The 27,453-nt window shown below is 44.5% G+C and overlaps 1 protein-coding gene and 1 long non-coding RNA gene across 2 annotated transcripts in view; both read left to right on the plus strand.

The window, feature by feature from the left end:
- Positions 1-23,530, plus strand: part of LOC121533537 (autophagy-related protein 2 homolog A-like) — a 38,845-nt gene extending 15,315 nt beyond the window's left edge. The window contains exons 25-40 of the mRNA XM_041839576.1: positions 3,458-3,528; positions 3,614-3,690; positions 12,689-12,859; positions 13,038-13,164; positions 13,322-13,548; positions 16,910-17,139; positions 17,261-17,396; positions 19,107-19,331; positions 19,490-19,676; positions 19,873-20,038; positions 20,131-20,200; positions 20,312-20,394; positions 20,485-20,606; positions 20,808-20,962; positions 21,486-21,641; positions 21,795-23,530. Coding sequence (XP_041695510.1) covers positions 3,458-3,528; positions 3,614-3,690; positions 12,689-12,859; positions 13,038-13,164; positions 13,322-13,548; positions 16,910-17,139; positions 17,261-17,396; positions 19,107-19,331; positions 19,490-19,676; positions 19,873-20,038; positions 20,131-20,200; positions 20,312-20,394; positions 20,485-20,606; positions 20,808-20,962; positions 21,486-21,641; positions 21,795-22,031 — 2,440 coding nt within the window. The 3' untranslated portion in view covers positions 22,032-23,530. The remainder of the gene's footprint in view (positions 1-3,457; positions 3,529-3,613; positions 3,691-12,688; positions 12,860-13,037; positions 13,165-13,321; positions 13,549-16,909; positions 17,140-17,260; positions 17,397-19,106; positions 19,332-19,489; positions 19,677-19,872; positions 20,039-20,130; positions 20,201-20,311; positions 20,395-20,484; positions 20,607-20,807; positions 20,963-21,485; positions 21,642-21,794) is intronic.
- A 131-nt stretch (positions 23,531-23,661) lies between these two features.
- LOC121536836 lies at positions 23,662-26,696 on the plus strand. Its single transcript, XR_005994904.1, has 4 exons — positions 23,662-23,873; positions 24,254-24,353; positions 25,482-25,654; positions 26,171-26,696. It is a non-coding gene; the product is annotated as an uncharacterized LOC121536836 (long non-coding RNA).
- Positions 26,697-27,453: the final 757 nt, after the last annotated feature.

Raw genomic sequence — 27,453 nt, forward strand, 5'->3', positions numbered from 1 at the left:
CAGACGGATTACCAGAACGTGTACTCAGAGCATGTGCGGACCAACTGGCAAGTGTCTTCACTGACATTTTCAACCTCTCCCTGACCGAGTCTGTAATACCTACAGTGAGTGAAAAAAGTATTTGATCCCCTGCGGATTTTGTACGTTTGCCCACTGACAAAGAAATGATCAGTCTATAATTGTAATGGTAGGTTTATTTGAACAGTGAGAGACAGAATAACAACAAAAAATCCAGAAAAACGCATGTCAAAAATGTTTTACATTGATTTGCATTTTAATGAGGGAAATAAGTATTTGACCCCCTCTCAATCAGAAAGATTTCTGGCTCCCAAGTGTCTTTTATACAGGTAACGAGCTGAGATTAGGAGCACACTCTTAAAGGGAGTGCTCCTATTCTCAGGTTGTTACCTGTATAAAAGACACCTGTCCACAGAAGCAATCAATCAATCAGATTCCAAACTCTCCACCATGGCCAAGACCAAAGAGCTCTCCAAGGATGTCAGGGACAAGGTTGTAGACCTATACAAGGCTGGAATGGGCTACAAGACCATCGCCAAGCAGCTTGGTGAGAAGGTGACAACAGTTGGTGCGATTATTCGCAAATGGAAGAAACACAAAAGAACTGTCAATCTCCCTCGGCCTGGGGCTCCATGCAAGATCTCACCTCGTGGAGTTGCAATGATCATGAGAACGGTGAGGAATCAGCCCAGAACTACACAGGAGGATCTTGTCAATGATCTCAAGGCAGCTGGGACCATAGTCGCAAAGAAAACAATTGGTAACACACTACGCCGTGAAGGACTGAAATCCTGCAGCGCCCGCAAGGTCCCCCTGCTCAAGAAAGCACATATACAGGCCCGTCTGAAGTTTGCCAATGAACATCTGAATGATTCAGAGGAGAACTGGAGAAAGTGTTGTGGTCAGATGAGACCAAAATCGAGCTCTTTGGCATCAACTCAACTCGCCGTGTTTGGAGGAGGAGGAATGCTGCCTATGACCCCAAGAACACCATCCCCACCGTCAAACATGGAGGTGGAAACATTATGGTTTGGGGGTGTTTTTCTGCTAAGGGGACAGGACAACTTCACCGCATCAAAGGGACGATGGACGGGGCCATGTACCGTCAAATCTTGGGTGAGAACCTCCTTCCCTCAGCCAGGGCATTGAAAATGGGTCGTGGATGGGTATTCCAGCATGAAAATGACCCAAAACACACGGCCAAAGCAACAAAGGAGTGGCTCAAGAAGAAGCATATTAAGATCATGGAGTGGCCTAGCCAGTCTCCAGACCTTAATCCCATAGAAAATCTGTGGAGGTAGCTGAAGGTTCGAGTTCCCAAACGTCAGGCTCGAATCGAAACCTTAATGACTTGGAGAAGATCTGCAAAGAGGAGTAGGACAAAATCCCTCCTGATATGTGTGCAAACCTGGTGGCCAACTACAAGAAACGTCTGACCTCTGTGATTGCCAACAAGGGTTTTGGCACCAAGTACTAAGTCATGTTTTGCAGAGGGGTCAAATACTTATTTCCCTCATTAAAATGCAAGTCAATGTGTAACATTTTTTACATGCGTTTTTCTGGATTTTTTTGTTGTTATTCTGTCTCTCACTGTTCAAATAAACCTACCATTAAAATTATAGACTGATCATGTCTTTGTCAGTGGGCAAACATACAAAATCAGCAGGGGATCAAATACTTTTTTCCCTCACTGTACATGTTTCAAGCAGACCACCATAGTACCTGTGCCCAAGAAAGCGAAGGTAACCTGCCTAAATGACTACCGCCCCATGGCACTCATGTCAGTTGTCATGAAGTGCTTTGAAAGGCTGGTCATGGCTCACATCAACACCATCATCCCACTCCAATTCGCATACCGCCCCAACAGATCCACAGATGACGCAATCTCAATCGCACTCCACACTGCCCTTTCCCACCTGGACAAAAGGAACACCTATGTGAGAATGCTGTTCATCGACTACAGCTCAGCGTTCAACACCATAGTGCCCAGAAAGCTCATCACTAAGCTAAGGACCCTGGGACTAAACACCTCCCTCTGCAACTGGATCCCGGACTTCCTGACGGGCTGCCCCCAGGTGGTAAGGGTAGGCAACAACACATCTGCCACGCTGATCCTCAACACGGGGGCCCCTCAGGGGTGCATACTTAGTCCACTCCTGTACTCCCTGTTCACCCACCACTGCGTGGCCAAGAACGACTCCAACACCATCATTAAGTTTGCTGACGACACAACAGTGGTAGGCCTGATCACCGACAACGATGAGACAGCCTATAGGGAGGAGGTCAGAGACCTAGCAGTGTGGTGTCAGGACAACAACCTCTCCCTCAGCTTGAGCAAGATAAAAGAGCTGATCCTGCACTACAGGAAAAGGAGGGCCGAACACGCCCCCATTCACATCGACAGGGCTGTAGTGGAGCGGGTCCAGAGTTCCTTGGTGTCCACATCACCAACAAATGATCATGGTCCAAACACACCAAGACAGTCGTGAAGAGGGCACGACAACACCTTATCCCACTTAGGAGACTGAAAATATTTGGCATGGGTCCCCAGATCCTCAAAAGGTTTTACAGCTGCACCATCGAGAGCATCCTGACCAGTTGCATCACCGCCTGGTATGGCAACTGCTCTGCGCTACCGAGGGTAGTGCGTATGGCCCAGTACGTCACTGGGACCAAGCTTCCTGCCATCCAGAACCTGTATACTAGGTGGTGTAAGAGGAAGGCCCAAAAAATTGTCAAAGACTCCAGTCACCCAAGTCATAGACTGTTCTCTCTGCTACCGCTCGGTAAGCAGTACCGGAGCGCCATGTCTAGGTCCAAAAGGCTCCTTAACAGCTTGTACCCCCAAGCCATAAGACTGCTGAACAATTAATCAAATGGCAACCCGGACTATTTACATTGACCCCCCCACCCTTTTGTTTTTACACTGCTGCTACTTGCTGTTTATTATCTACTTTACCCCTACCTACATGTACAAATTACCTCGACTAACCTGTAACCCCGCACATTGACTCGGTACTGGTACCCCATGTATATAGCCTCGTTATTTTTTTACTTTAGTTTATTTAGTAAATATTTTCTTAACTCTATTTCTTGAACTGCATTGTTGGTTAAGGGCTTGTAATCATTTAATGGTAAGGTCTACACCTGTTGTATTCGGCGCATGTGACAAATAAAATTTTTATTTGAAATGTATAGAATTGCAGGAAAGTAGCTGTAGAACTGCAAATTTCTCTCTCTGCCCCATGGCAAAATTAGTAGGATTGCATGAAATTTGTTATAAAATTGATAAATCTTCTCTCCACCCCTTGGCAAAATGTGTAGAATTGCAGGAAATTAACATATATTTTTTTATATTCTCTGTCACGAGGGGGACTCGCAAGGGGGGGGATAACATAATTGTTGGTTGTTGAAGTTTGTGATGGTATTTCCTCCTCAGGTTTATCCTGGATGATTCTGCCATGTATCTCTCTGATAAGTGTGAAAGTGACGTAGTGGACCTGAGACGAGGTATGACACATTATTAACTATACCGTGTGTGTACATCTACGTCTGAGTGTGTTTGCATTTCTAACTCTGTCTCTCTCTCTCTCAGACTATGTGTGTGTTCTGGACATTGATCTGCTGGAGCTGGCTGTCACCACATGGAAAGGCAGTGATACAGGGAAACTGGTAAGTTCTTAGCCTGACAATCTTATGTGATTACACATCTGTCTGTGTGTTTGCACTTGAGAGACTGTCGGTCTCAAATCTACGGTCTCGTCCTTTCTTCTCCTCGACGGAGAAGGGCGACATCTTACGACTTCCAACCCAACTTTGCTATTTAGTGACTTATTTTGTTTATCTTTTTCTGAACAAAAAGTTCATACTATTATCACATATAAAATCAAATGTTATTGTTCACATACACGTATTAAGCAGATGATATTGCGGGTGTAGCAAAATGCTTGTGCTCACTTGTGGACATCAGATCAACAGTTACTAACCTAGATTTCGACTTCAACTACGACTTCAACTCCCACAGCTGTTCCACTGTTCATACCAGACCCTATTCCTTGGGCTACCAAAACGACGCAGGCGTCCTGGTAAAATTGAGGTGACGAGAGAACTGAATGGCGCTCCCCTCCATTCTGTTGGCAAATATCCAGTCACTCAAGAATAAGATGGATGAGCTTCGTTCAACAGTCTCCTATCAGAGAGACTTGAAAAGCTGCAATATTATGTCTTACTGAAACGTGGCTGGATGATGACTATTCATGTAGTACTCTGTGGATTCTCCATGCAGCGGCAGGATTGGACGGCAGCTTTGGGGAAGTCGAAAGGAGTGTTTTTTTCATAAATAACAACTGGTGTGCTGCTTCAAGTGTGAAGGATATCTCAAGCTTTTGCTCACCTGATATAGATTACCTCATGGTAAACTGCAGACCCTTTTATCTACCAAGAGAGTTCTCATTCGTAATTATCACGGCTGTCTACATCCCTCCACAAGCCAACACCACTCTGGCACTCAACGAACTGTGTGGGTCCATAGACTAACAAGAAACCGCTCACCCAGAGGCAGCGTTTCTGGTGGGCGGAGACTTTAACGCGGGCAGACATAAAATCGTCCTACCTCACTTCTACCAACATGTCTCCTGCGCCACTAGGGGCGTTAAAATCCAGTTTTATTCTACCCACAGAAACACATACATGGCCCTCCCTCGTCATCCCTTTGGCAAATCTGACCATGACTCCATTCAAATCAAATCAAATGTTATTGGTCACATACACATATTTAGCCAATGTTATTGCGAGTGTAGCGAAATGCTTGTGTTTCTAGCTCCAGCAGTGCAGAAATATCTAACAATTAACAACAATACACACAAATCTAAAAATAAAAGAATGGAATTAAGAAATATATAAATATTAGGGAATTAAGAAATATATAAATATTAGGACGAGTAATGTCGGAGTGGCATAGACTAAAATACAGTAGAATAGAATACAGTATATACATATGAGATGGGTAAAGCAAAAATATGTAAACATTATTAAGTGACTAGTGTTCATTATTAAAGTGGCCAGTGATTCCAAGTCTATATATAGAGGGCAGCAGCCTCTAAGGTGCAGGGTTACGTAACCGGGTGGAAGCCGCCTAGTGATGGCTATTTAACAGTCTGATGGCCTTGAGATAGAAGCTGTTTTTCAGTCTCTCGGTCCCAGGTTTGATGCACCTGTACTGACCTCGCCTTCTGGATGATAGCGGGGTGAACAGGCAGTGACTTGGGTGGTTGTTTTCCTTGATGATCATTTTGGCCTTCCTGTGACATCGGGTGCTGTAGGTGTCCTGGAGGGCAGGTAGTTTGCCCCCGGTGATGCATTGGGCAGACCGCACCACCCTCTGGAGAGCCCTGCGGTTGCGGGCGGTGCATTTGCTGTACCAGGCGGTGATACAGCCCGACAGGATGCTCTCAATTGTGCATCTGTAAAAGTTTTAGGGTTTTAGGTGCCAAGCCAAATTTCTTCAGCCACCTGAGGTTGAAGAGGCGCTGTTGCGCTTTCTTCACCACACTGTGTGGATGGACCATTTCAAATCATCAATGATGTGTACGCTGAGGTATTTGAAGCTTTCCACCTTCTCCACTGTGGTTCCTTCGATGTGGATAGGGGCGTGCTCCCTCTGCTGTCTCCTGAAGTCCACAATCAGCTCCTTTGTTTTGTTGACGTTGAGTGAGAGGTTATTTTCCTGGCACCACACTCCCAGGGCCCTCACCACCTCCCTGTAGGCTGAGCACACACCCTTGTGGGGCCCCAGTGTTGAAAATCAGCGAAGTGGAGGTGTTGTTTCCTACCTTCAACACCTGGGAGCGGCCCGTCAGGAAGTCCAGGACCCAGTTGCACAGGGCGGGGTTCAGACCCAGGGCCCCGAGCTTAATGATGAGCTTGGAGGGTACTATGGTGTTGAATGCTGAGCTATAGTCAATGAACAGCATTCTTACATAGGTATTCCTCTTGTCCAGATGGGATAGGGCAGTGTGCAGTGCGATGGCGATTGTGTCATCTGTGGATCTATTGGGGCGGTAAGCAAATTGAAGTAGGTCTAGGGTGTCAGGTAAGGTAGAGGTGATATGATCCTTAACTAGCCTCTCAAAGCACTTCATGATGACAGAAGTGAGTGCTACGGGGCGATAGTCATTTAGTTCAGTTACCTTTTCTTTCTTGGGTACAGGAACAGTGGTGCACATGTTGAAGCAAGTGGGGACAGCAGACTGGGATTGAATATGTCCGTAAACACTCCAGCCAGCTGGTCTGCGCATGCTCTGAGGACGCGGCTAGGGATGCTGTCTGGGCAGGCAGCCTTGCGAGGGTTAACACGCTTAAATGTCTTACTCACGTCAGCCATGGAGAAGGAGAGCCCACAGTCCTTGGTAGCGTGCCACGTCGGTGGCACTGTGTTATCCTCAAAGCGGGCGAAGAGGTGTTTAGCTTGTCCGGAAGCAAGACGTCGGTGTCCGCGACGTGGCTGGTTTTCCCTTTGTAATCCGTGATTGTCTGTAGACCCTGCCACTTACGTCTCGTGTCTGAGCCGTTGAATTGCGACTCCACTTTGTCTCTGTACTGACGTTTTGCCTGTTTGATTGCCTTACAGAGGGAATAACTACACTGTTTGTATTCGGCCATATTCCAAGTCACCTTGCCATGGTTAAATGCGGTGGTTCGCGCTTTCAATTTTGTGCGAATGCTGCCATCTATCCATGGTTTCTGGTTTGGGTAGGTTTTAATAGTCACTGTGGGTACAACATCTCCTATACACTTCCTGATGAACTCAGTCACCGTATCCGTGTATTCGTTGATGTTATTCTGAGAGGCTACCCGGAACATATCCCATTCTGCGTGATCAAAACAATCAGATTGGTCAGACCAGCGTTGAATAGTCCATAGCATGGGTAATTCCAAGAGTGTGCAAAGCTGTCATCAAGGCAAAGGGTGGCTATTTGAAGAATCTCAAATCTCAAATATATTTTGATTTGTTTAACACCTTTTTAGGTTACTACATGATTCCATATGTGTTATTTCATAGTTTTGATGTATTCACTATTATTCTACAATTTAAAATAGTAGAAATAAAGAAAAACCCTTGAATGAGTAGGTGTGTCCAAACATTTGACCGTGTGTGTGTGTGTGTGTGTGTGCGCTACCAGTCAAAAGTTGGACACACCTACTCATTCAAGGGTTTTTCTTTATTTTTACAATTTATTTATTTTATTTCACCTTTATTTAACCAGGTAAGCCAGTTGAGAACAAGTTCTCATTTACAACTGCGACCTGGCCAAGATAAAGCAAAGCAGTGCGATTAAAAACAACAACACAGAGTTACATATGGGGTAAACAAAACATAAAGTCAAAAATACATCAGAAAATATATATACAGTGTGTGCGAATGTAGTAAGTTATGGAGGTAAGGCAACAAATAAATAGGCCATAGCGCAAAAATAGTTACAATTTCGTAATTAACACTGGAATGATAATGTGCAAAAGATGTTGTGGAAATAGAGATACTGGGGTGCAAATTAGCAAAATAAATAACAATATGGGGATGAGGTAGTTGGGTGGGCTAATTTCAGAATGGCTGTGTACAGGTGCAGTGATCGGTAAGTTGCTCTGACAACTGACGCTTAAAGTTAGTGAGGGAGATAAGTGTCTCCAGCTTCAGAGATTTTTGCAGTTCGTTCCAGTCATTGGCAGTAGAGAACTGGAAGGAATGGCGGCCAAAGGAGGTGTAGGCTTTGGGGATGACCAGTGAGATATACCTGCTGGAGCGCAGACTACGGGTGGGTGTTGCTATGGTGACCAGTGAGCTAAGATAAGACAGGGATTTGCCTAGCAGTGATTTATAGATGACCTGGAGCCAGTGGGTTTGGCGACGAATATGTAGTGAGGGCCAGCCAACAAGAGCGTACAGGTCACAATGGTGGGTAGTATATGGGGCTTTGGTGACAAAACGGATGGCACTGTGATAGACTACATCCAATTTGCTGAGTAGAGTGTTGGAGGCTATTTTGTAAATGTCATCGCCGAAGTCAAGGATCGGTAGGATAGTCAGTTTTACGAGGGCATGTTTGGCAGCACGAGTGAAGGAGGCTTTGTTGCGAAATAGGAAGCTGATTCTAGATCTAACTTTTGATTGGAGATGCTTAATGTGAGTCTGGAAGGAGAGTTTACAGTCTAACCAGAAACCTAGGTATTTGTAGTTGTCCACATACTCTAGGTCACACCCGCCGAGAGTAGTGATTCTAGTCGGGTGGGCGGGTGCAAGCAGCGTTCGGTTGAAGAGCATGCATTTAGTTTTACTAGTGTTTAAGAGCAGTTGGAGGCTACGGGAGGAGTGTTGTATGGCGTTGAAGCTCGTTTGGAGGTTTGTTAACACAGTGTCCAATGAAGGGCAGATGTATACAAAATGGTGTCGTCTGCGTAGAGGTGGATCTGAGAGTCACCAGCAGCAAGAGCGACATCATTGATATACACGGAGAAAAGAGTCGGCCCAAGAATTGAACCCTGTGGCACCCCCAAAGAGACTGCCATAGGTCCAGATAACAGGCCCTCCGATTTGACACACTGAACTCTATCTGAGAAGTAGTTGGTGAACCAGGCGAGGCAGTCATTTGAGAAACCAAGGCTATTTAGTCTGCCAATAAGAATGCGGTGGTTGACAGAGTCGAAAGCCTTGGCCAGGTTGATGAAGACGGCTGCGCAGTACTGTCTTTTATCGATCGCGGTTATAATATCGTTTAGGACCTTGAGCGTGGCTGAGGTGCACCCATGACCAGCTCGGAAACCGGATTGCATAGCGGAGAAGGTACGGGGGGATTCGAAATGGTCGGTGATCTGTTTTTTAACAATGGGGGATAGTAGATTGACATAGGCTAGTGCTTTTGCTGTTCGTTAGGCCTACTCATCTTGTTGGCTGACTAAGTAAATGTGGACAGTTCTTCCTATGTCTTCAATATGCACCTCAGAATTGGATAAGGACGCCTGCAGTTGCGTCCCCGATGTCTCAGTCTTCATTTGTAGCCTGTGAGAAAGACCCGATCATGTGACGGAGAGCCGTGTAAGTGAGAGTCGCTTCAGGTGTATTACGGCCACAAAGGGGATGCCGCCGTGAAATTCGAGGCATTATCAAGTACTTGTCAAATTGTGAATGAGAGACTATTGGAGTGTGTACAGCCTGCGCTAAAAACAAAGCAGAGCTCATGCCTTTCAAGCAACTTTTTTCAAATCATCATTAGTCTCATCATGCAGTTTTACAATGTATTAAAAATCAAAACATATAGCCCAATGTTTGTAGAACAACTAAAGTTACATTAATTCTAAATTAAGCATATAGGAGTACCTATTTCTTTGTTAACCGCTCAACACAGAATAGCCGCATGTGCGCACTCTCTCAAATCGTTTGGAGAAAATATTTATATTTTATTCAGCTTTGTTCAATTGTGTTCTTCATACTATAAAATAATGCCACGGAATTATAAGCAAATCTTGTCTGCTAAATGAACTAGTGTAGCCCACAGCCATTTGGCATAGCCACATAAGGACAACTCAGAGTATGCTATTATTTTCTTCTGAAATAGACTAAAACATTTTCATATCATGCTTCTTTAGACCTGTCTAAAATAAATAATGGATTTATTGTGACGGTGTAGGCTATATTACATGGATTAATTATACTTTTTTAAATGGCTTGTAGGCTATGTGTGGAAGCCAGGAGATGCTAATTAATGTTAATTAACGGTCAATTACCGTTATTTGCTTGACAATCACCGGCTGACAAAATGTCGTGACAGCCACAGCCCTAGTCATGACACACATCAACACTATCATCCCAGACACCCTAGACCCACTCCAATTCACATCCCAGACACCCTAGACCCACTCCAATTCACATCCCAGACACCCTAGACCCACTCCAATTCACATCCCAGACACCCTAGACCCACTCCAATTCACATCCCAGACACCCTAGACCCACTCCAATTCACATCCCAGACACCCTAGACCCACTCCAATTCACATCCCAGACACCCTAGACCCACTCCAATTCACATCCCAGACACCCTAGACCCACTCCAATTCACATCCCAGACACCCTAGACCCACTCCAATTCACATCCCAGACACCCTAGACCCACTCCAATTCACATCCCAGACACCCTAGACCCACTCCAATTCGCATACCGCCCCAACAGATCCCCAGATGATGCAATCTCAATTGCACTTCACACTGCCCTCTCCCACCTCGACAAGTTGGGAAATAACTATGTGAGAATGTTGTTAATAGACTACAGCTCAGCGTTCAACACCATAGTCCCCTCCAAGCTCATCACCATCATCAAGTTTGCTGACAACACAAAGTTGCTAGGCCTGACCACCGACGGCGATGAGACTGCCTACAGGGAGGAGGTCAGAGACTTTGCAGTTTGCTGCCAGTGCAACAACCTCTCCCTCATCGTCAGTAAGACCAAGGAGCTGATCGTGGACTACAGGAAAAAGACGGGGCTGTTGTGGAGTGGGTCGAGAGCTTAAGTTCCTTGGCGTCCACATCACTAATAACTTAACATGGTCCACACTCACCAGCACAGTCGTGAAGAGGGCACGGCAGCGCCTTATCCCCCTGGAGGCTGAAAAGATTTGGTATGGGCCCTCGGATCTTCAAAAACTTCTACAGCTGCACCATCGACAGCATCTTGACTGGCTGAATCACCACTTGGTATGGCAAATGCACCAGCCCTTGACTGCAAAGAGTTACAGAGGGAAGCTCCCTGCCATCCGACACAACACAAATACACATACATACACATTACACACACACACACACACACTTTTACATTCATAATTTGCTGCTGATGCTCTGTTCTTAACTTACTCTTATTATTATCTATCCTGATGCCTAGTCACTTTACCCTGCCTTCATGTACATATCTACCTTAAATACCTTATTATTATCTATCCTGATGCCTAGTCACTTTACCCTGCCTTCATGTACATATCTACCTTAAATACCTTATTATTATCTATCCTGATGCCTAGTCACTTTACCCTGCCTTCATGTACATATCTACCTTAAATACCTTATTATTATCTATCCTGATGCCTAGTCACTTTACCCTGCCTTCATGTACATATCTACCTTAAATACCTTATTATTATCTATCCTGATGCCTAGTCACTTTACCCTGCCTTCATGTACATATCTACCTTAAATACCTTATTATTATCTATCCTGATGCCTAGTCACTTTACCCTGCCTTCATGTACATATCTACCTTAAATACCTTATTATTTCTATCCTGATGCCTAGTCACTTTACCCTGCCTTCATGTACATATCTACCTTAAATACCTTATTATTATCTATCCTGATGCCTAGTCACTTTACCCTGCCTTCATGTACATATCTACCTTAAATACCTTATTATTATCTATCCTGATGCCTAGTCACTTTACCCTGCCTTCATGTACATATCTACCTTAAATACCGTATTATTATCTATCCTGATGCCTAGTCACTTTACCCTGCCTTCATGTACATATCTACCTTAAATACCTTATTATTATCTATCCTGATGCCTAGTCACTTTACCCTGCCTTCATGTACATATCTACCTTAAATACCTTATTATTATCTATCCTGATGCCTAGTCACTTTACCCTGCCTTCATGTACATATCTACCTTAAATACCTTATTATTATCTATCCTGATGCCTAGTCACTTTACCCTGCCTTCATGTACATATCTACCTTAAATACCTTATTATTATCTATCCTGATGCCTAGTCACTTTACCCTGCCTTCATGTACATATCTACCTTAAATACCTTATTATTATCTATCCTGATGCCTAGTCACTTTACCCTGCCTTCATGTACATATCTACCTTAAATACCTTGTACCGCTGCACATTGATCTGGGACTGGTACTCCCTGTATATAGCTCCATTCTTGTGTATTTTATTTTATTCCTCATGTTACTATTTTATTTGTATCATTATTTTTAAACTGCATTGTTGGGAAGGGCCCGTAAACTGTGGCGTAAAAATACTTTAAAGTACTACTTAAGTAGTTTTTTTGGTATCTGAACTATAATTTACTATTTATATTTTGGACAACTTTTACTTTTACTACAGTACATTGCTAAAGAAAAGAATGTACTTTCTACTCCATACATTTTCCCTGACACCCAAAAGTACTCGATACATTTTGAATGCTTAGCAGGACAGGAAAATGGTCCAATTCACGCACTTATTACTGCCTCTGATCTGGAGGACTCAATAAACACAAATGCTTTGTTTGTTAAAAAAATAAAATAAAAGTGTGCCGTCTGGTTTGCTTAATATAAGCAATTTGAAATTATTAATACTTTTACTTTTGATACTTAAGTATATTTAAAACAAAATACTTTTAGACTTTTACTCAAGTAGTATTTTACTGGGTGACTTTCTCTTTTACTTGAGTCATTTTCTGTTAAGGTATCTTTACTTTTACTCAAGTATGACAATTGGGTACTTTTTCCACCACTGCCTGTAAGCAAGCATTTCACGGTAAAGTGTACACCAGTTGTGTTTGGTGCATGTGACATAACATTTTATTAGATTTCTATTCCAATCCCCTCACCTCCTCTCTGTCTCTTCCCCCAGTCCCAGCCTCTGTTTGAGTTGCGTTGCTCCAACAACATGGTCCACCTCCACACCTGTGCTGACTCCTGTGCTGCCCTGGTCAACATGCTGCAGTACCTGGTGTCCCAGGGAGACCTGCACCCGCCCCCCCGACACACATCACCCACTGAGATCGCTGGACAGAAACTGCCGGTAAGACACAGGCCAGTAGACCAATAGTAAACTAGTGTACACTACCTTGTTTAAGGTCTGGAACAGATTTTGTTTGTTCGGCTAAACGTTGTGTGAGAACAACTGAAGAAAAATGAAACTGGAGCGACAGGAAAGGAGCCTAACTGAACCTCAACTATCTGTCTGTGACTTGTTTTAGTTGTCAGAAAGTCCCGCCTCCTTGCCACCCTGCCCTCCAGCTGAGACTGCTGAGATCAACCAGTACGATCTCCTTGATGCTTTGATTGACACCGAGAGGAGCCTTCGAGATGAGGATATGGATTCAGGTAAAACGGGGGAATTAAATGATAGTGTAGTTCGATATCTCCCCCTATAAAATCCTTCTGTACATTTGATAGATGAAATGGATGGCCATTAGCTATTCCTGTGTGTATTTCCTATTTCTAATGCATATTACTTCTAAATTAACATTTCTATGTCCAGGATCTCCCACAGTCCCGCGGGGCTCACCTGTCTCTGTCTACCTGTTTCCTGGGGAGGCCCGTAAGCTCCGCCCACCAGTTGTCATTGAGGGGGAGGAGTCAGAGCTTGACAAACTGGTGGTGACAGCCACTGAGGTGCAGATGGATATGATGTCAGAGGAGGGCTCTGAGGGTTCAGAGGACAACGAGGACTTCTGTATCCTAGAGGCTCCTGGGATGGGTATACCTGTGAGTCTCTGTTCTCTATTTCATTATCTCTCTCTCTACTCTCCCTCTATACTCTCTCTCCTGCTATACTCTCTCTACTCTCCCTTTATACTCTCTCTCTACTCTCCCTCTCTACTCTCCCTCTGTACTCTCCCTCTGTAGTCTCTCTCCCGCTATACTCTCTCTACTCTCTCTCTCCTTCTATACTCTATACTCTCTCCCTCTCTATACTCTCTTTATATATACACTACTGTTCAGCAATTCTGGCTTTTTATTTGCAGCTCTGCCTAGAAGGTCAGCATCCCGGAGTCGCCTCTTCACTGTTGACGTTGAGTCTGGTGTTTTGCGGGTACTATTTAATGAGGCTGCCAGTTGAGGACCTGTGAGGCACCTGTTTCTCAAACTAGACACTAATGTATTTGTCCTCTTGCTCAGTTGTGCACCGGGGCCTCCTACTCCTCTTTCTATTCTTGTTAGAGACAGTTTGCGCTGTTCTGTGAAGGGAGTAGTACGCAGCGTTGTACGAGATCTTCAGTTTCTTGGCAATTTCTCGCATGGAATAGCCTTCATTTCCCAGAACAAGAATAGACTGACGAGTTTCAGAAGAAAGTTATTTGTTTCTGGACATTTTGAGCCTGTAATCGAACCCACAATTGTTGATGCTCCAGATACTCAACTAGTCTCAAGAAGGCCAGTTTTATTGCTTCTTTAATCAGCACAACAGTTTTCAGCTGTGCTAACATAATTGCTAAGGGGTTTTCTAATGATCAATTAGCCTTTTAAAATGATAAACTTGGATTAGCAAACACAACGTGCCATTGGAACACAGGACTGATGGTTGCTGATAATGGGCCTCTGTACGCCTATGTAGATATTCCATTAAAAATCAGTAGTTTCCAGCTACAATAGCCATTTACAACATTAACAACGTCTACACTGTATTTCTGATCAATTTGATGTTATTTTAATGGACAAAAAAATTGCTTTTCTTTCGAAAACAAGGACATTTCTAAGTGACCCCAAACTTTTGAACAGTTGTATGTGTATATATACACAGTGGGGGAAAAAAGTATTTAGTCAGCCACCAATTGTGCAAGTTCTCCCACTTAAAAAGATGAGAGAGGCCTGTAATTTTCATCATAGGTACACGTCAACTATGACAGACAAATTGAGAAAAAGAAATCCAGAAAATCACATTGTAGGATTTTTAATGAATTTATTTGCAAATTATGGTGGAAAATAAGTATTTGGTCACCTACAAACAAGCAAGATTTCTGGCTCTCACAGACCTGTAACTTCTTCTTTAAGAGGCTCCTCTGTCCTCCACTCATTACCTGTATTAATGGCACCTGTTTGAACTTGTTATCAGTATAAAAGACACCTGTCCACAACCTCAAACAGTCACACTCCAAACTCCACTATGGCCAAGACCAAAGAGCTGTCAAAGGACACCAGAAACAAAATTGTAGACCTGCACCAGGCTGGGAAGACTGAATCTGCAATAGGTAAGCAGCTTGGTTTGAAGAAATCAACTGTGGGAGCAATTATTAGGAAATGGAAGACATACAAGACCACTGATAATCTCCCTCGATCTGGGGCTCACGCAAGATCTCACCCCGTGGGGTCAAAATGATCACAAGAACGGTGAGCAAAATCCCAGAACCACAGGGGGACCTAGTGAATGACCTGCAGAGAGCTGGGACCAAAGTAACAAAGCCTACCATCAGTAACACACTACGCCGCCAGGGACTCAAATCCTGCAGTGCCAGACGTGTCCCCCTGCTTAAGCCAGTACATGTCCAGGCCCGTCTGAAGTTTGCTAGAGTGCATTTGGATGATCCAGAAGAGGATTGGGAGAGATGTCATATGGTCAGATGAAACCAAAATAGAACTTTTTTGGTAAAAACTCAACTCGTTGTGTTTGGAGGACAAAGAATGCTGAGTTGCATCCAAAGAACACCATACCTACTGTGAAGCATGGGGGTGGAAACATCATGCTTTGGGGCTGTTTTTTCTGCAAAGGGACCAGGACGACTGATCCGTGTAAAGGAAAGAATGAATGGGGCCATGTATCGTGAGATTTTGAGTGAAAACCTCCTTCCATCAGCAAGGGCATTGAAGATGAAACGGGGCTGGGTCTTTCAGAATGACAATGATCCCAAACACACCGCCCGGGCAACGAAGGAGTGGCTTCGTAGAAGCATTTCAAGGTCCTGGAGTGGCCTAGCCAGTCTCCAGATCTCAACCCCATAGAAAATCTTTGGAGGGGAGTTGAAAGTCTGTGTTGCCCAGCGACAGCCCCAAAACATCACTGCTCTAGAGGAGATCTGCATGGAGGAATGGGCCAAAATACCAGCAACAGTGTGTGAAAACCTTGTGAAGACTTACAGAAAACGTTTGACCTGTGTCATTGCCAACAAAGGGTATATAACAAAGTATTGAGAAACTTTTGTTATTGACCAAATACTTATTTTCCACCATAATTTACAAATAGATTCATTAAAAATCCTACAATGTGATTTTCTGGAGAAAAAAAATCTCATTTTGTCTGTCATAGTTGACGTGTACCTATGATGAAAATTACAGGCCTCTCATCTTTTTAAGTGGGAGAACTTGCACAATTGGTGGCTGACTAAATACTTTTTTCCCCCACTGTATATATATATAATACTCTTTCTCTACTCTCTCTCCCGCTATACTCTCTCTCCCGCTATACTCTCTCTCCCGCTATACTCTCTCTCCCTCTATACTCTCTCTCCCTCTATACTCTCTCTCCCTCTATACTCTCTCTCTATATACTCTCTCTCATATATATATATACTCTGTCTCCCTCTATACTCTCGCTCCCTCTATACTCTCGCTCCCTCTATACTCTCTCTCCCTCTATGCTCTCTCTCTCTCCCTCTATGCTCTCTCTCTCTCCCTCTATGCTCTCTCTCTCTCCCTCTATTCTCTCTCTCTATATATATACTCTCGCTATACTCTCCCTCTATACTCTCGCTCCCTCTATACTCACTCTCTCGCTCCCTCTATACTCTCTATATACTCTCTCTATATATACAGTGCCTTCGGAAAGTATTCAGACCCCTTTACTTTTTCCACATTTTGTTACATTACAGCCTTATTCTAAAATGGATTAAATAAATACAAATCCTCAGCAATCTACACACAATACCCCACAATGACAAAGCAAAAACAGGTTTTTAGAAATGTTGAGCAAATTATTTACATAAGTATTCAGACCCTTTGCTATGAGACTCGAAATTAAGCTCGGGTCCTATTACTCGCCGATTAGTCGTAGTTCACATGGAATTTGATTATGTGACATTAAGTACTAAACCTATTCTGGTGTCCCATGTTCATTAATTCACCCCCTCCCCAGCCCAGAGACGGGGAGCCCCTAGTGACGGTGCTAGCTGAGGGTCCTATCAGGGTGAGGGAGGGCCACTTCTCCCGGCCGCGGGGCAGCTCTGACCTGCTGCGGGCCCCCAGCTGCTTCCCTGTCCCCCAGAGCAGGGTGGTGCTACGAGAGGTGTCTGTCGTCTGGCATCTGTACGGAGGGAGAGACTTTGGGGGCAAGGCCATGTCTACACACACGCAGCATAGAAACAGGTCCATATACACAAATGTACACACAACCCAGCAACAGGCACTTGAATTTGGAAGATTTCTCTCTTACTGATCATAAAGCTCCTTTCTCCCTCTCTTTCTTTCCCTCCCCCTCTTTCTCTAGGGGTCGCTCTGCCCCCTCTGGGATGCGTGGGTCCCCGTCCCGCTCCGCTGCTCTGTCCCGGCCTCAGAACTCGTGGCGCTGGGCTGGAGGCGGCGGGCGTCAACACAACTTGCTCATGGAGATCCAGCTCACCAAGGTAGGTAGAGTGTATATACACTACATGACCAAAAGTATGGGACACCTGCTCATCGAACATTTCATTCCAAAATCATGGGCATTAATATGGAGTTGGTCCCCCCTTTGCTGCTATAACAGCCTCCACTCTTCTGGGAAGGCTTTCCACTAGATGTTGGAACATTGCTGCGGGGACTTGCTTCCATTCAGCCACAAGACCATTAGTGAGGTCGGGCACTGATGTTGGGCAATTAGGCCTGGCTCACAGTCGGTGTTACAATTAATCCCAATGGTGTTTGTTGGGGTTGAGGTCAGGCCTCTGTGCAGGCCAGTCAAGTTCTTCCATACCGATCTCGACAAAAGATTTCTGTATGGACCTCGCTTTGTGCACGGGGGCATTGTCATGCTCAAACAGGAAAGGGCCTTCCCCAAACAGTTGCCACAAAGTTGGAAGCACAGAATCGTCTAGAATGTCAGTTCATCAAATGCTGTAGCGTTAAGATTTCCCTTCACTAGAACTAAGGGGCCTAGAAAAACAGCCCCAGACCATTATTCCTCCTCCACCAAACTTTACAGGTGGCACAATGCATTTGGGCAGGTAGCGTTCCCAGATTCGTCCGTCGGACTGCCAGATGGTGAAGCGTGATTCATCAATCCAGAGAATGCATTTCCACTGCTCCAGAGTCCAATGGCAGCGAGCTTTACACCACTCCAGCCAACGCTTGGCATTGTGCATGGTGATCTTAGGCTTGTGTGTGGCTGCTCGTACATGGACACCCATTTCATGAAGCTCCTGACGAACAGTTGTTGTGCAGACGTTGCTTCCAGAGGCAGTTTGGAACTCGGTAGTGAGTGTTGCAACCGAGGACAGATTATTTGTACGTGCTTCAGCACACAGCGGTCACGTTCTGTGAGCTTGTGTGGCCTACCACTTCACGGCTGAGCCGTTGTTGCTTCTAGACGTTTCCACTTCACATTAACAGCAGTTACAGTTGACCGGGGCAGGTCTAGCAGGGCTGGAATTTGATGAACTGACTTGTTGGAAAGGTGGCATCCTATTATTTTTCCCCTCATCAACCTACACACAATACCCCATAATGACAAAGCGAAAACAGGTTTTTAGATTTCATTGCAAATTTATAAAAAATTAAAAACGGAAATACCTTATTTACATAAGTATTCAGACCCTTTGCTATGAGACTCGAAATTGAGCTCAAGTGCATCCTGTTTCCATTGATCATCCTTGAGATGTTTCTACAACTTGATTGGAGTCCCCCTGTGGTCAATTCAATTGATTGGACATTATTTGAAAAGGCACACACCTGTCTATATAAAGTCACACAGTTGACAGTGCATGTCAGAGTAAAAACCAAGCCATGAGGTCGAAATAATTGTCCGTAGAGCTCCGAGACAGGATTGTGTTGAGGCACAGATCTGGGGAAGGGTACTAAAAAATGTCTGCAGCATTGAAGGTTCCCAAGAACACAGTGGCCTCCATCATTCCTAAATGGAAGAAGTGTCCTTACAGTACTCTAAAGATATTGTTTGCCTTTGATTATTTTCTCCGTACAAACTAGAAAGCTAATTCATTTTTCCCCCATCATAAGGATATGTTCAGTTCGAGTGTAGCATAAATGTCAACCAGTCCTTTTGTTAATGTGGAGACAGCAAAAAGCTAAAACCGGTACTATGTGTTTACAACCATTAGTTAATTGTGTCATTCCTGTTCCAGGTGAGCTTCCAGCACGAGTCCTACCCGGTGGTGGCGTCTGCGGCTGGGCCGGGTCAGGACGGAGAGGGGCCTGAGGTCGGGGTGGTGGGGGAGCAGCCTCTGTCCCGCCAGGTGTTCATTGTTCAGGAGCTGGAGGTACGCGACCGCCTGGCCTCGTCCCAGCTTAACAAGTTCCTCTACCTGTATACCAGCGAGAGCATGCCCCGCAGAGCACACTCCAACATGGTGAGAGGGGCTTTTTATAGCCATTTATCATAATTTATTTTCATTGTGAAAGTCTGTTCTTATTAATGATTCTCATTTCCAGGGGAATTATAACGTTTTCTATGATATTGGTTTGTTGTAATCCTGTCTAATATGTTGTCCATGTCTGTGTCTCCCAGTTAACAGTGAAGGCCCTGCAGGTGTGTCCAGACTCTGGTCTGGGTGGTGCAGAGTGTTGTTTAAGAGTCAGCCTCCTGCCCCTCCGACTCAACATCGACCAGGATGCCTTGTTCTTCCTGAAGGATTTCTTCAGTAGTCTGGCTGCTGGAGTTAACCCCTACCTGCCTGTGGACCCTGCAGCTGAGGGTGAGCACCTTCACTGTGTTCTCTGTACTCTACATAATAAGTAGGGCCTGGGGTTTTTTTCTGGCTCCGGTCACATGGATCAGGAAAGAAATCATACATAGCATACATGGTGCTCTGTATCATGTATCATCTCCTCACCCACTTGATACTTTCTCCTGTTTTCATAATATTCTCTTTTCTCTCTGTCCTCTCACAGTGAAGACAGACCCTTCCCAGAAGCCCGCTGAGGATGGGGTCAGTGGCGCTGAGACCACTGCTGGTCTGGGTCCTGACCTCACCACTTCTGTAGAAACCACCTATAGCGAGCAGAGCTCCTCATCCGCTGGCTCCACCTCTTCCACTGATCAGCCAATCTACTTCCGGTAATTAACTTCATCCTCCCAAAGAGTAAATCAACAGTCTATTTTGAATGTGTGGAAATTATTTCTACGTTGTCTTTCCTTCTCTTTCTAAGGGAGTTCCGTTTCACCTCTGAAGTTCCCATCTGGCTGGACTACCAGGGCAAGCATGTGGTCATTGAGCAGGTGAAAGGACAAAGAACATTTTAACTGCAATGCTTTGTCAGTGAACTCATCTCTGTGGTTATATTTTTGTTATGTCACACACTTGACATTTTCTTTGTGATTGTTTCCTAGGGGACGTTTGCAGGGATTCTGATTGGTCTGGCCCAGCTGAACTGCTCTGAGCTGAAGCTGAAGAGACTCTGCTGCCGACACGGGTACAACAACACTAACTCTGTGGGGTTTCTCTGTAGTCTGAAGCAAGTGTCTTTTTCGTAACGCTTTTCTCTAATATCTCTTCCTCCCAGACTTCTAGGAGTAGATAAGGTGATTCAGTACGCTGTCACTGAGTGGCTGACAGACATCAGGAAGAACCAGCTGCCGGGCATTCTGGGAGGTCTAGGCCCCATGCACTCTGTAGTTCAGCTGTGTAAGTACAGGAAGTGACGTCACTTGTTTGGTGATCTTTGTTTCTTGGCTTTTTTGCTATTGTCCCTTTTAGTAGTTCCTGAGTTATAACCATAGTAATATAATTGTTCTTTTGCAGTATGGTTATAGCTAGCATACTCTCACAACCTCATTTAGTGTTGATCTCATTAGTTTTTTTGTGTGTAACTTTCTCTCTCTCTAGTCCATGGAGTGAGGGACTTGTTCTGGATGCCCATAGAGCAGTACAGGCGGGACGGCCGCATTATCCGGGGTCTCCAGCGGGGGGCCGCGTCCTTCGGTACCTCCACTGCCTCTGCTGCTCTGGAGCTCAGCAACCGACTGGTGCAGGCCATACAGGTACTACTGACCTCTGACCTCTAACCACAGACAGATCAGCTGGATACAGACGGTCTGTAAGTCACACAGCGGTAGAATACCAATCATACAAGCAGCTCACATAGACATAGGTTGAAACAATGCATCCCATGTACCACACATGTTAATACCACTAACCTTACAGTCACATGTCCTAGATCAAGGTTCTTCAATTCCGGTCCTGGAGGGCCAAAACACCTCTGTTTTTCATCCTCTCCTTCTAATCAGGGGCTAATTCAGACCTGGGACACCAGGTGAGTGCAATTAACTACCAGGTAGAAATAAAAAACAGAAGTGTTTCGGCCCTCCAGGACCGGAATTGAAGAACCCTGCCCTAGATTGTGGCCAAAGGGTTAGCATACCTAAACCATGTAGGAAAGAACTGAAAGACTAGTAGCAACCGTATGGGTAGAAGCCACTGGGACCAGTAATACAGATTCCTCCATTACTATGATGTGCCTCACTCTCCTGAAGTGTTGTAATATTCCTGCTGTTTCTCCTCTAGGCCACAGCAGAGACGGTGTACGACATCCTGTCCCCAACGCCCCCCCTGAACCGTTACATCACAGAGGGCCGACCGCCCTCCAACCGGCCCCGCCGCGCCCACCAGCCTGCCGACCTCAGAGAGGGCGTGGCTAAGGCCTATGACACCATCAGAGAAGTACGTGTTCTACTGATCAACAAATCAATCAATAAATGTTAATTTAAGGCAACCATTTTAGAATAATAGCAACAACAAAAGGCCTAGCACTTTCTTTCATTTGAACACACAAACTTCTCTCACTCACCCCTCTGTTGTCTGTCTGTTTCCTAGGGCATGATGGACACAGCTCAGACGCTATGTGACGTGGCGACTCGCGGGCATGAGCAGAAAGGTCTGCCTGGTGCTGTGGGCGGAGTCCTGCGGCAGATCCCGCCCACTGTGGTCCGTCCCCTAATAGTGGCCTCTGAGGCAACATCCAACCTACTTGGGGGCATGCGGAACCAGATCAAGCCAGATGCACGGAAGGAGGACTTCTTAAAATGGCGCTCCGAAGAAGGCCAAGAGTGATGATTCTTGGGGGGGGGGATTAAAGGTTAAAGATATGGGAGTGAAATTGTTAAGTGTGTGAATAGATGAAGGGAGTGAATGTGTGAAAACGTGAAAGAGTGAGTTTTAATGCAACAAAACTAACTACTGCGGAGTGATTGACACCCAGTATTTTATGGGGCTCCATATGGATCAAGATACAAATGTTTTTTATTTCTTTCTTCGATGCAATCAAATAGAGCTCAGTTCTGTTCACTCTCCTTGCAGCAGTACGTACATGATGAGGATACTCTACCGTTAGTACTATGTCAACATATCACTGTCATTCTGGGTTGTCTTCATGTTTAGATGTCAACGCTGACAAAGGGCATACAGGGCTCTAGTCTAGTATAAGGTGTCTAGTAGTGGTAGGTGCGATTGAACGTGTTAATCAGTAGCTCTCCCAGTCTTCTGTTGATCAGACTATGGGCCGGTTTCCCAGTTTGAGATTAAACCTATTCCTGGACTGAAAAGCAGTTTGAATGGCGATCCTTAATTGAGCATGCATTTTAGGAGTAGGCTTAATCTGAGTCTGGGAAATCATTCTATTGAGCCTAAATCAGTGTCCACAGGGATTGGATGGTAATATCCATCTCTCTTGTAGTCATGGAGACTGAAAGACTATGATATAGTGGCCTTAGCTGAGATTCTTACAGAGGAATGTCATAGTTAATCAAAACCTCAAAACGCAATTCTGGGATTGTTCCATCCTAGCCTGCACACATCCCCACCCCGGTGTTGTTTGTGCCATAAGCTTGTTCAATGTTGGGTTCCCTGGCCTCTCCTCCTTTGGTTTTAAACCAATGTGTTTAGTTTTATCGCCTTCCTGAAACCTTTACTCATCTCTCTGTATGCTTACTTGTTCATATTTGACCAGTGGACAAAATGACCTGGGCCTGGTTGTGTTAACTAAATGCAGTCATGGGAGAATTTGGACGATGAACTGAACGAACTAGAGAAATGTCCTTTCCTCTCTACGTCAAATGGCTTTGCTTGCGTTTAATGCTTGCTAGCGCTTGGTCATCCGATTTGTACTTGCAGTACGTTAACTGTTGTTTTTGTCAGAGCAAGAGGTCCCCTCAGGGCCTTAGACCTTATCACCAGTCTGGTTCCTTCCTCTCAACATAAGACTTGTCTCATTAGTTGCCTTCCTCCATTCTTTATTTGTATTTTCAAATTATGTTAAACTAGTATTATCATTCATTTTCAAATAAGTGTTGGTGGAATCTGTCTGGAGGGTTAAGATGGGGGGGGGAAAAGGGTAAAACATTTTTATATTTTGTTCAATAAGTTTAAGGTGTGTGTGTGTAAGAGAGTGTGTGTGTGTAATGCATGTTTGTGGGTTAGTGGTTTCTTGAGGGTGACCCATGGGTTCTATTGGTCACAGGTCTGTATTTACTATATACCTGTAAGAATGACCTGTATAATACCAAGACAATGAGTATACAAAAAAATAAAACATGAATATAAAAAAAACGTAACTTCTCGGTTTCTGTGAGAATTTTTTTGGGGGGGGTGCAGTCCTCTGCTTTCCTAAAATAGTTTGTACTGCTAGGAACCTGTTTTAGGATTGATGTTTGGGGGAAACTATTCACTGTTGCACCATCGACATTCCCGTCCAAATTTAAACGAATTTTTTTGAGTTTGAATGGTAGAGAATCATAATGATTGTAGATAAATACAGTATATATTGACCAAGCTACTGGTTCTCTCACTTTCTTTTATATAGGCGACATTCATAGACTGTAAAGATGAATCTACTGACGCACAACATATTGACATCTCACGTAAAAGAGGTAACCAAAGGATACCCCCCTCGTAAAGGTAAGGAAGTCTGCTCAAAACTAGCTTGCAGAATTGTGGCAACTGGCAAGGTGTCATATGTCGCCCAACCCCGGGAAACTGTTGAGAAACACACGGGAAACTGTTGAGCGTGAAAACTCAGCAGCGTTGCAGTTTTTTGACACAAACCGGTGCGCCTGGCACCTACTACCATACACAATCTGTGTCTCAAGACTTAAAAATCCTTCTTTAACCTGTCTCCTCCACTTCATATACACCAATTGAAGTGGATTTAACAAGTGTCATCAATAAGGGATCATAGCTTTCACCTGGTCAGTTTGTCATGGAAAGAGCAGGTGCTCTTAATGTTTTGTATACTCAGTGTATATGCATTTTTTTCATCCCGCTTGTGAGGATCCCAGGCGACGGAGGTGAGTGAGTGAGGTGGAGTTCAATCCCAATTTCGTGAATCGAATGATCCCCAAATTGGATTGGAGCGCACTGGTTCAGGCGGCTGATGGGGTGAGTGTCTGTCTGACTACCACTGTCTGGAATGCCAAACAAACGTGTACACACCAGGGTTTACTCCCAACGGAAAACACAAACGAGAGTTTCTATTGGACAAATTCAGGTAGGTCCATGAAGAGAGATAGAGGACTCATCTTTGTATCTGTGCCGTTATAGTTTATGTGACAGCCAAGGGGCCAGTGTTCAGATCTAGAAGCACGGTTTCGACTGCTCCTACAGTTTTGCTTCTGTACTGCAGTTTAACTGACACCCCGCCCAGAAAAACAATTTTCATACATTGCCACTTAGAGAAGTCAGATTTCAACATTCCTAATAAGACACGTTAGTTAACACCTTTGTGCACAAAACATCCATTGAATCATTCAAATAATTGTCGCTGAGGCAGATTATTTTTTTCATCACTCACAGCCGAAGACATTAACATTTTATATTCATCCAATGTCTGCCATCTTTTTGGATGACGTGATGATGTCGTCGCTGCTCGCGATGCTCCCTGTGCACACTGAGTGCTAGTGCGCATGGAATGTTGGTCCTTATAAACCGGATATAGACTGTCCATGAATCGGCTTATGTGAACATGAGTAGATTACCTTGAAAACAATAGTCAGACATCTTTGACGCAGTCTCCAGTTCTTATTATACCTCAGTGGTGACAGCATGGGCAGCGCCATCGAGGCTATCTCCATTGTAAAGTAGTCAATTGGCTGATCCCTCCTGATGACCCAGTTGGACATGACTCCAACAGGAGGGATCAGCCAATGAAGTTGGAAGTCCCACCCAGTTGACTTCATTAAAATGGTGGAAGCCCTCAATTGCGTTGCCTATGCTAATACGGCCTTTTGGCCACTAGAGGCCTCTATCTTTCTCTATGGTCCCTTCCTGTTTTGTTCCATTTGCTCTGTACACCCCTGTGCAAAGTCATTTAAAGCTACTATATCCAACAGAGGTAGAATAGTTAACTAGTCTTATAACCTATATGGCATGTAGACTAACTATACTTTGGTCTAACTAATACAGATAGGTTTTACCAAAATTCTAAGTCTTGATTCTTGTGATTGTGGTTGTATGGCAATATTACTGTCTTCCAGTATATCCTAATTCCTAACTGTGGTCTTTCTCCAGCTGGGTCATCTTCAGGGCTCACCTGCAGAGCTGGTTACGGACTATGAGAAGAATGAAGACTTCCTGCATAAAGTACACAGGGTTCTGCTGAAGGTTATGTTCACCATAAATAACCTGATAGTAATGAATTGTTCTTCATTACTTGAGTCATAGTTCTATCAACTCCTATTTTGGTGAGTAGAAGGATGCATAATGCTTTTAGTACTATGGGAATATGAGGACATCTAGTGGTCAGGTTAGGTAGAGTCCCAGTCACGTTTCCCTCTGGCTGTTTCATTCTGCTTGATAAAATGTGATTGTAGGTTTCCACTCTTCTCCTATGTAAACACACTGCATTGTGTAACCTACAACCCTATTGTCACTAGGGCTGTAACTATACCAGTATCGCAATATCTTTTCCATGGCAAAAATGAAAACAGGAAGCAGACCAAACTCTCATCCTTTAAAAACCTGCTGTATGTAAAATATTGTCTGCTATAGCTTGGAAAATAAATAAATGTGACTCTAGATGACAACATGATGATGTTTGTTTCCAACATTAGGGCTGTTTTCCTAAAGAAGTTTAAATCCGCTTTGTGTTTTGTTTCCTTGCCACGATACTAACGAGTATCGTGCTGGCCCTAATTGACACAGACACACAGAGAGTAACCACAGGTGATGTGACGTGTATCGGTCTCTCTTCTGTCCAGGTGGAGGTGCAGGAGGGGTGTCTGGAGTGCCCAGAGTCTGGCCGTGAGTTCCCCATCTCCCAAGGGGCCCCCAACATGCTGCTGGATGAGGACGAGGCATGGAGGAGGGGGGTTGGGGGTTCGTTACCCCCAACATGGGCTCTTAGATGTACAGAGAGAAATACACCACTTATCCATACAGTAACCCCCCATTCGCCCTTCTCCACCATCTCACACCAACCGTTCATTGTATGGGACTGCTTGCTGTTTAAGACTGTATAGGAAGAAATACACTGTTGAATTGGTTATATAGTACAGTACATGGGGCAATGGGATGTGAACACACTGCTGCCCCCAGAAAACCACAGAACGGGTCTGAATGCTTCTACGTTGTCCAATATCTGGGAGCTAATTTTGTTTTATTTATTTTTTGCAATAAAAGTAACATTCCTTGGTTTCCTTGCTACCCTAAAATACTTTCCCTTGTAATTAAGTTACACAGATAAATAAATACCGTTACAGACCTCAACTACAGGCAAGTTAAAAATGCATACCGGTAGTATATCCACTCATGAATTAAAGGTAATGTCAAACTGTGATAAATCACCAAACCATATCCTTGAGTTTGTTGTCGCAGGTCAGGAGAACTGCTGAGAGCTAGATGACGTGGCGATCCGTGACTATATTTGGGGACTGAGGAAAAGAGGAAGCCTGTTTTCTACCCACACATTGCAATACCACAACTAACCACTAGGCCCCTTTGATCCATTCACCCCCAGGTCAGACAGTCATAAGCACTGGCTGTTGCCAAACAACCCTAGATCCACGTAGGCAAAATTTGCTCTGAGCCGCCTTGGGGGGCACACCGTCTGAGGCTTTGGGGCACAGCATTAACGGTCATGTTGAAACAAAGTGTTCCCAAACTTCCCATGCAGTGTTATCATTTTTAGAAACCTTGCCAGGAGAGAAAAAAGCCTGCCCGCCACAAGCTTTTGGGCTGACTGCGTCTCTCTCTCATTCTCCCTTTCTCTCCCTCTCCATCTCTCTTTCTCTCTCTGTCTCTTTATCTCTTTCTCTTCTCCTATCTCTCTCTCTCTCTCTCTCTCTCTCTCTCTCGCTCGTACCTATCCCTTCTATTTACTGCAATTACAGCTTTGGAGCCGAAACTATAATAAGAGTATAATGGGATGGGGAGAGAGCTGCAACAAAAGCCTCCTCTGACAGATTAACAGTTCCCGGCTTCTGAACTGTAATTAACAATGAGACTGGCAAGAAGAGGGAGAGAGGAAGACAGAGACAGGGTG

The sequence above is a fragment of the Coregonus clupeaformis genome, chromosome 2 (assembly GCF_020615455.1).
Source record: "Coregonus clupeaformis isolate EN_2021a chromosome 2, ASM2061545v1, whole genome shotgun sequence".
Lineage (NCBI taxonomy): Eukaryota > Metazoa > Chordata > Actinopteri > Salmoniformes > Salmonidae > Coregonus > Coregonus clupeaformis.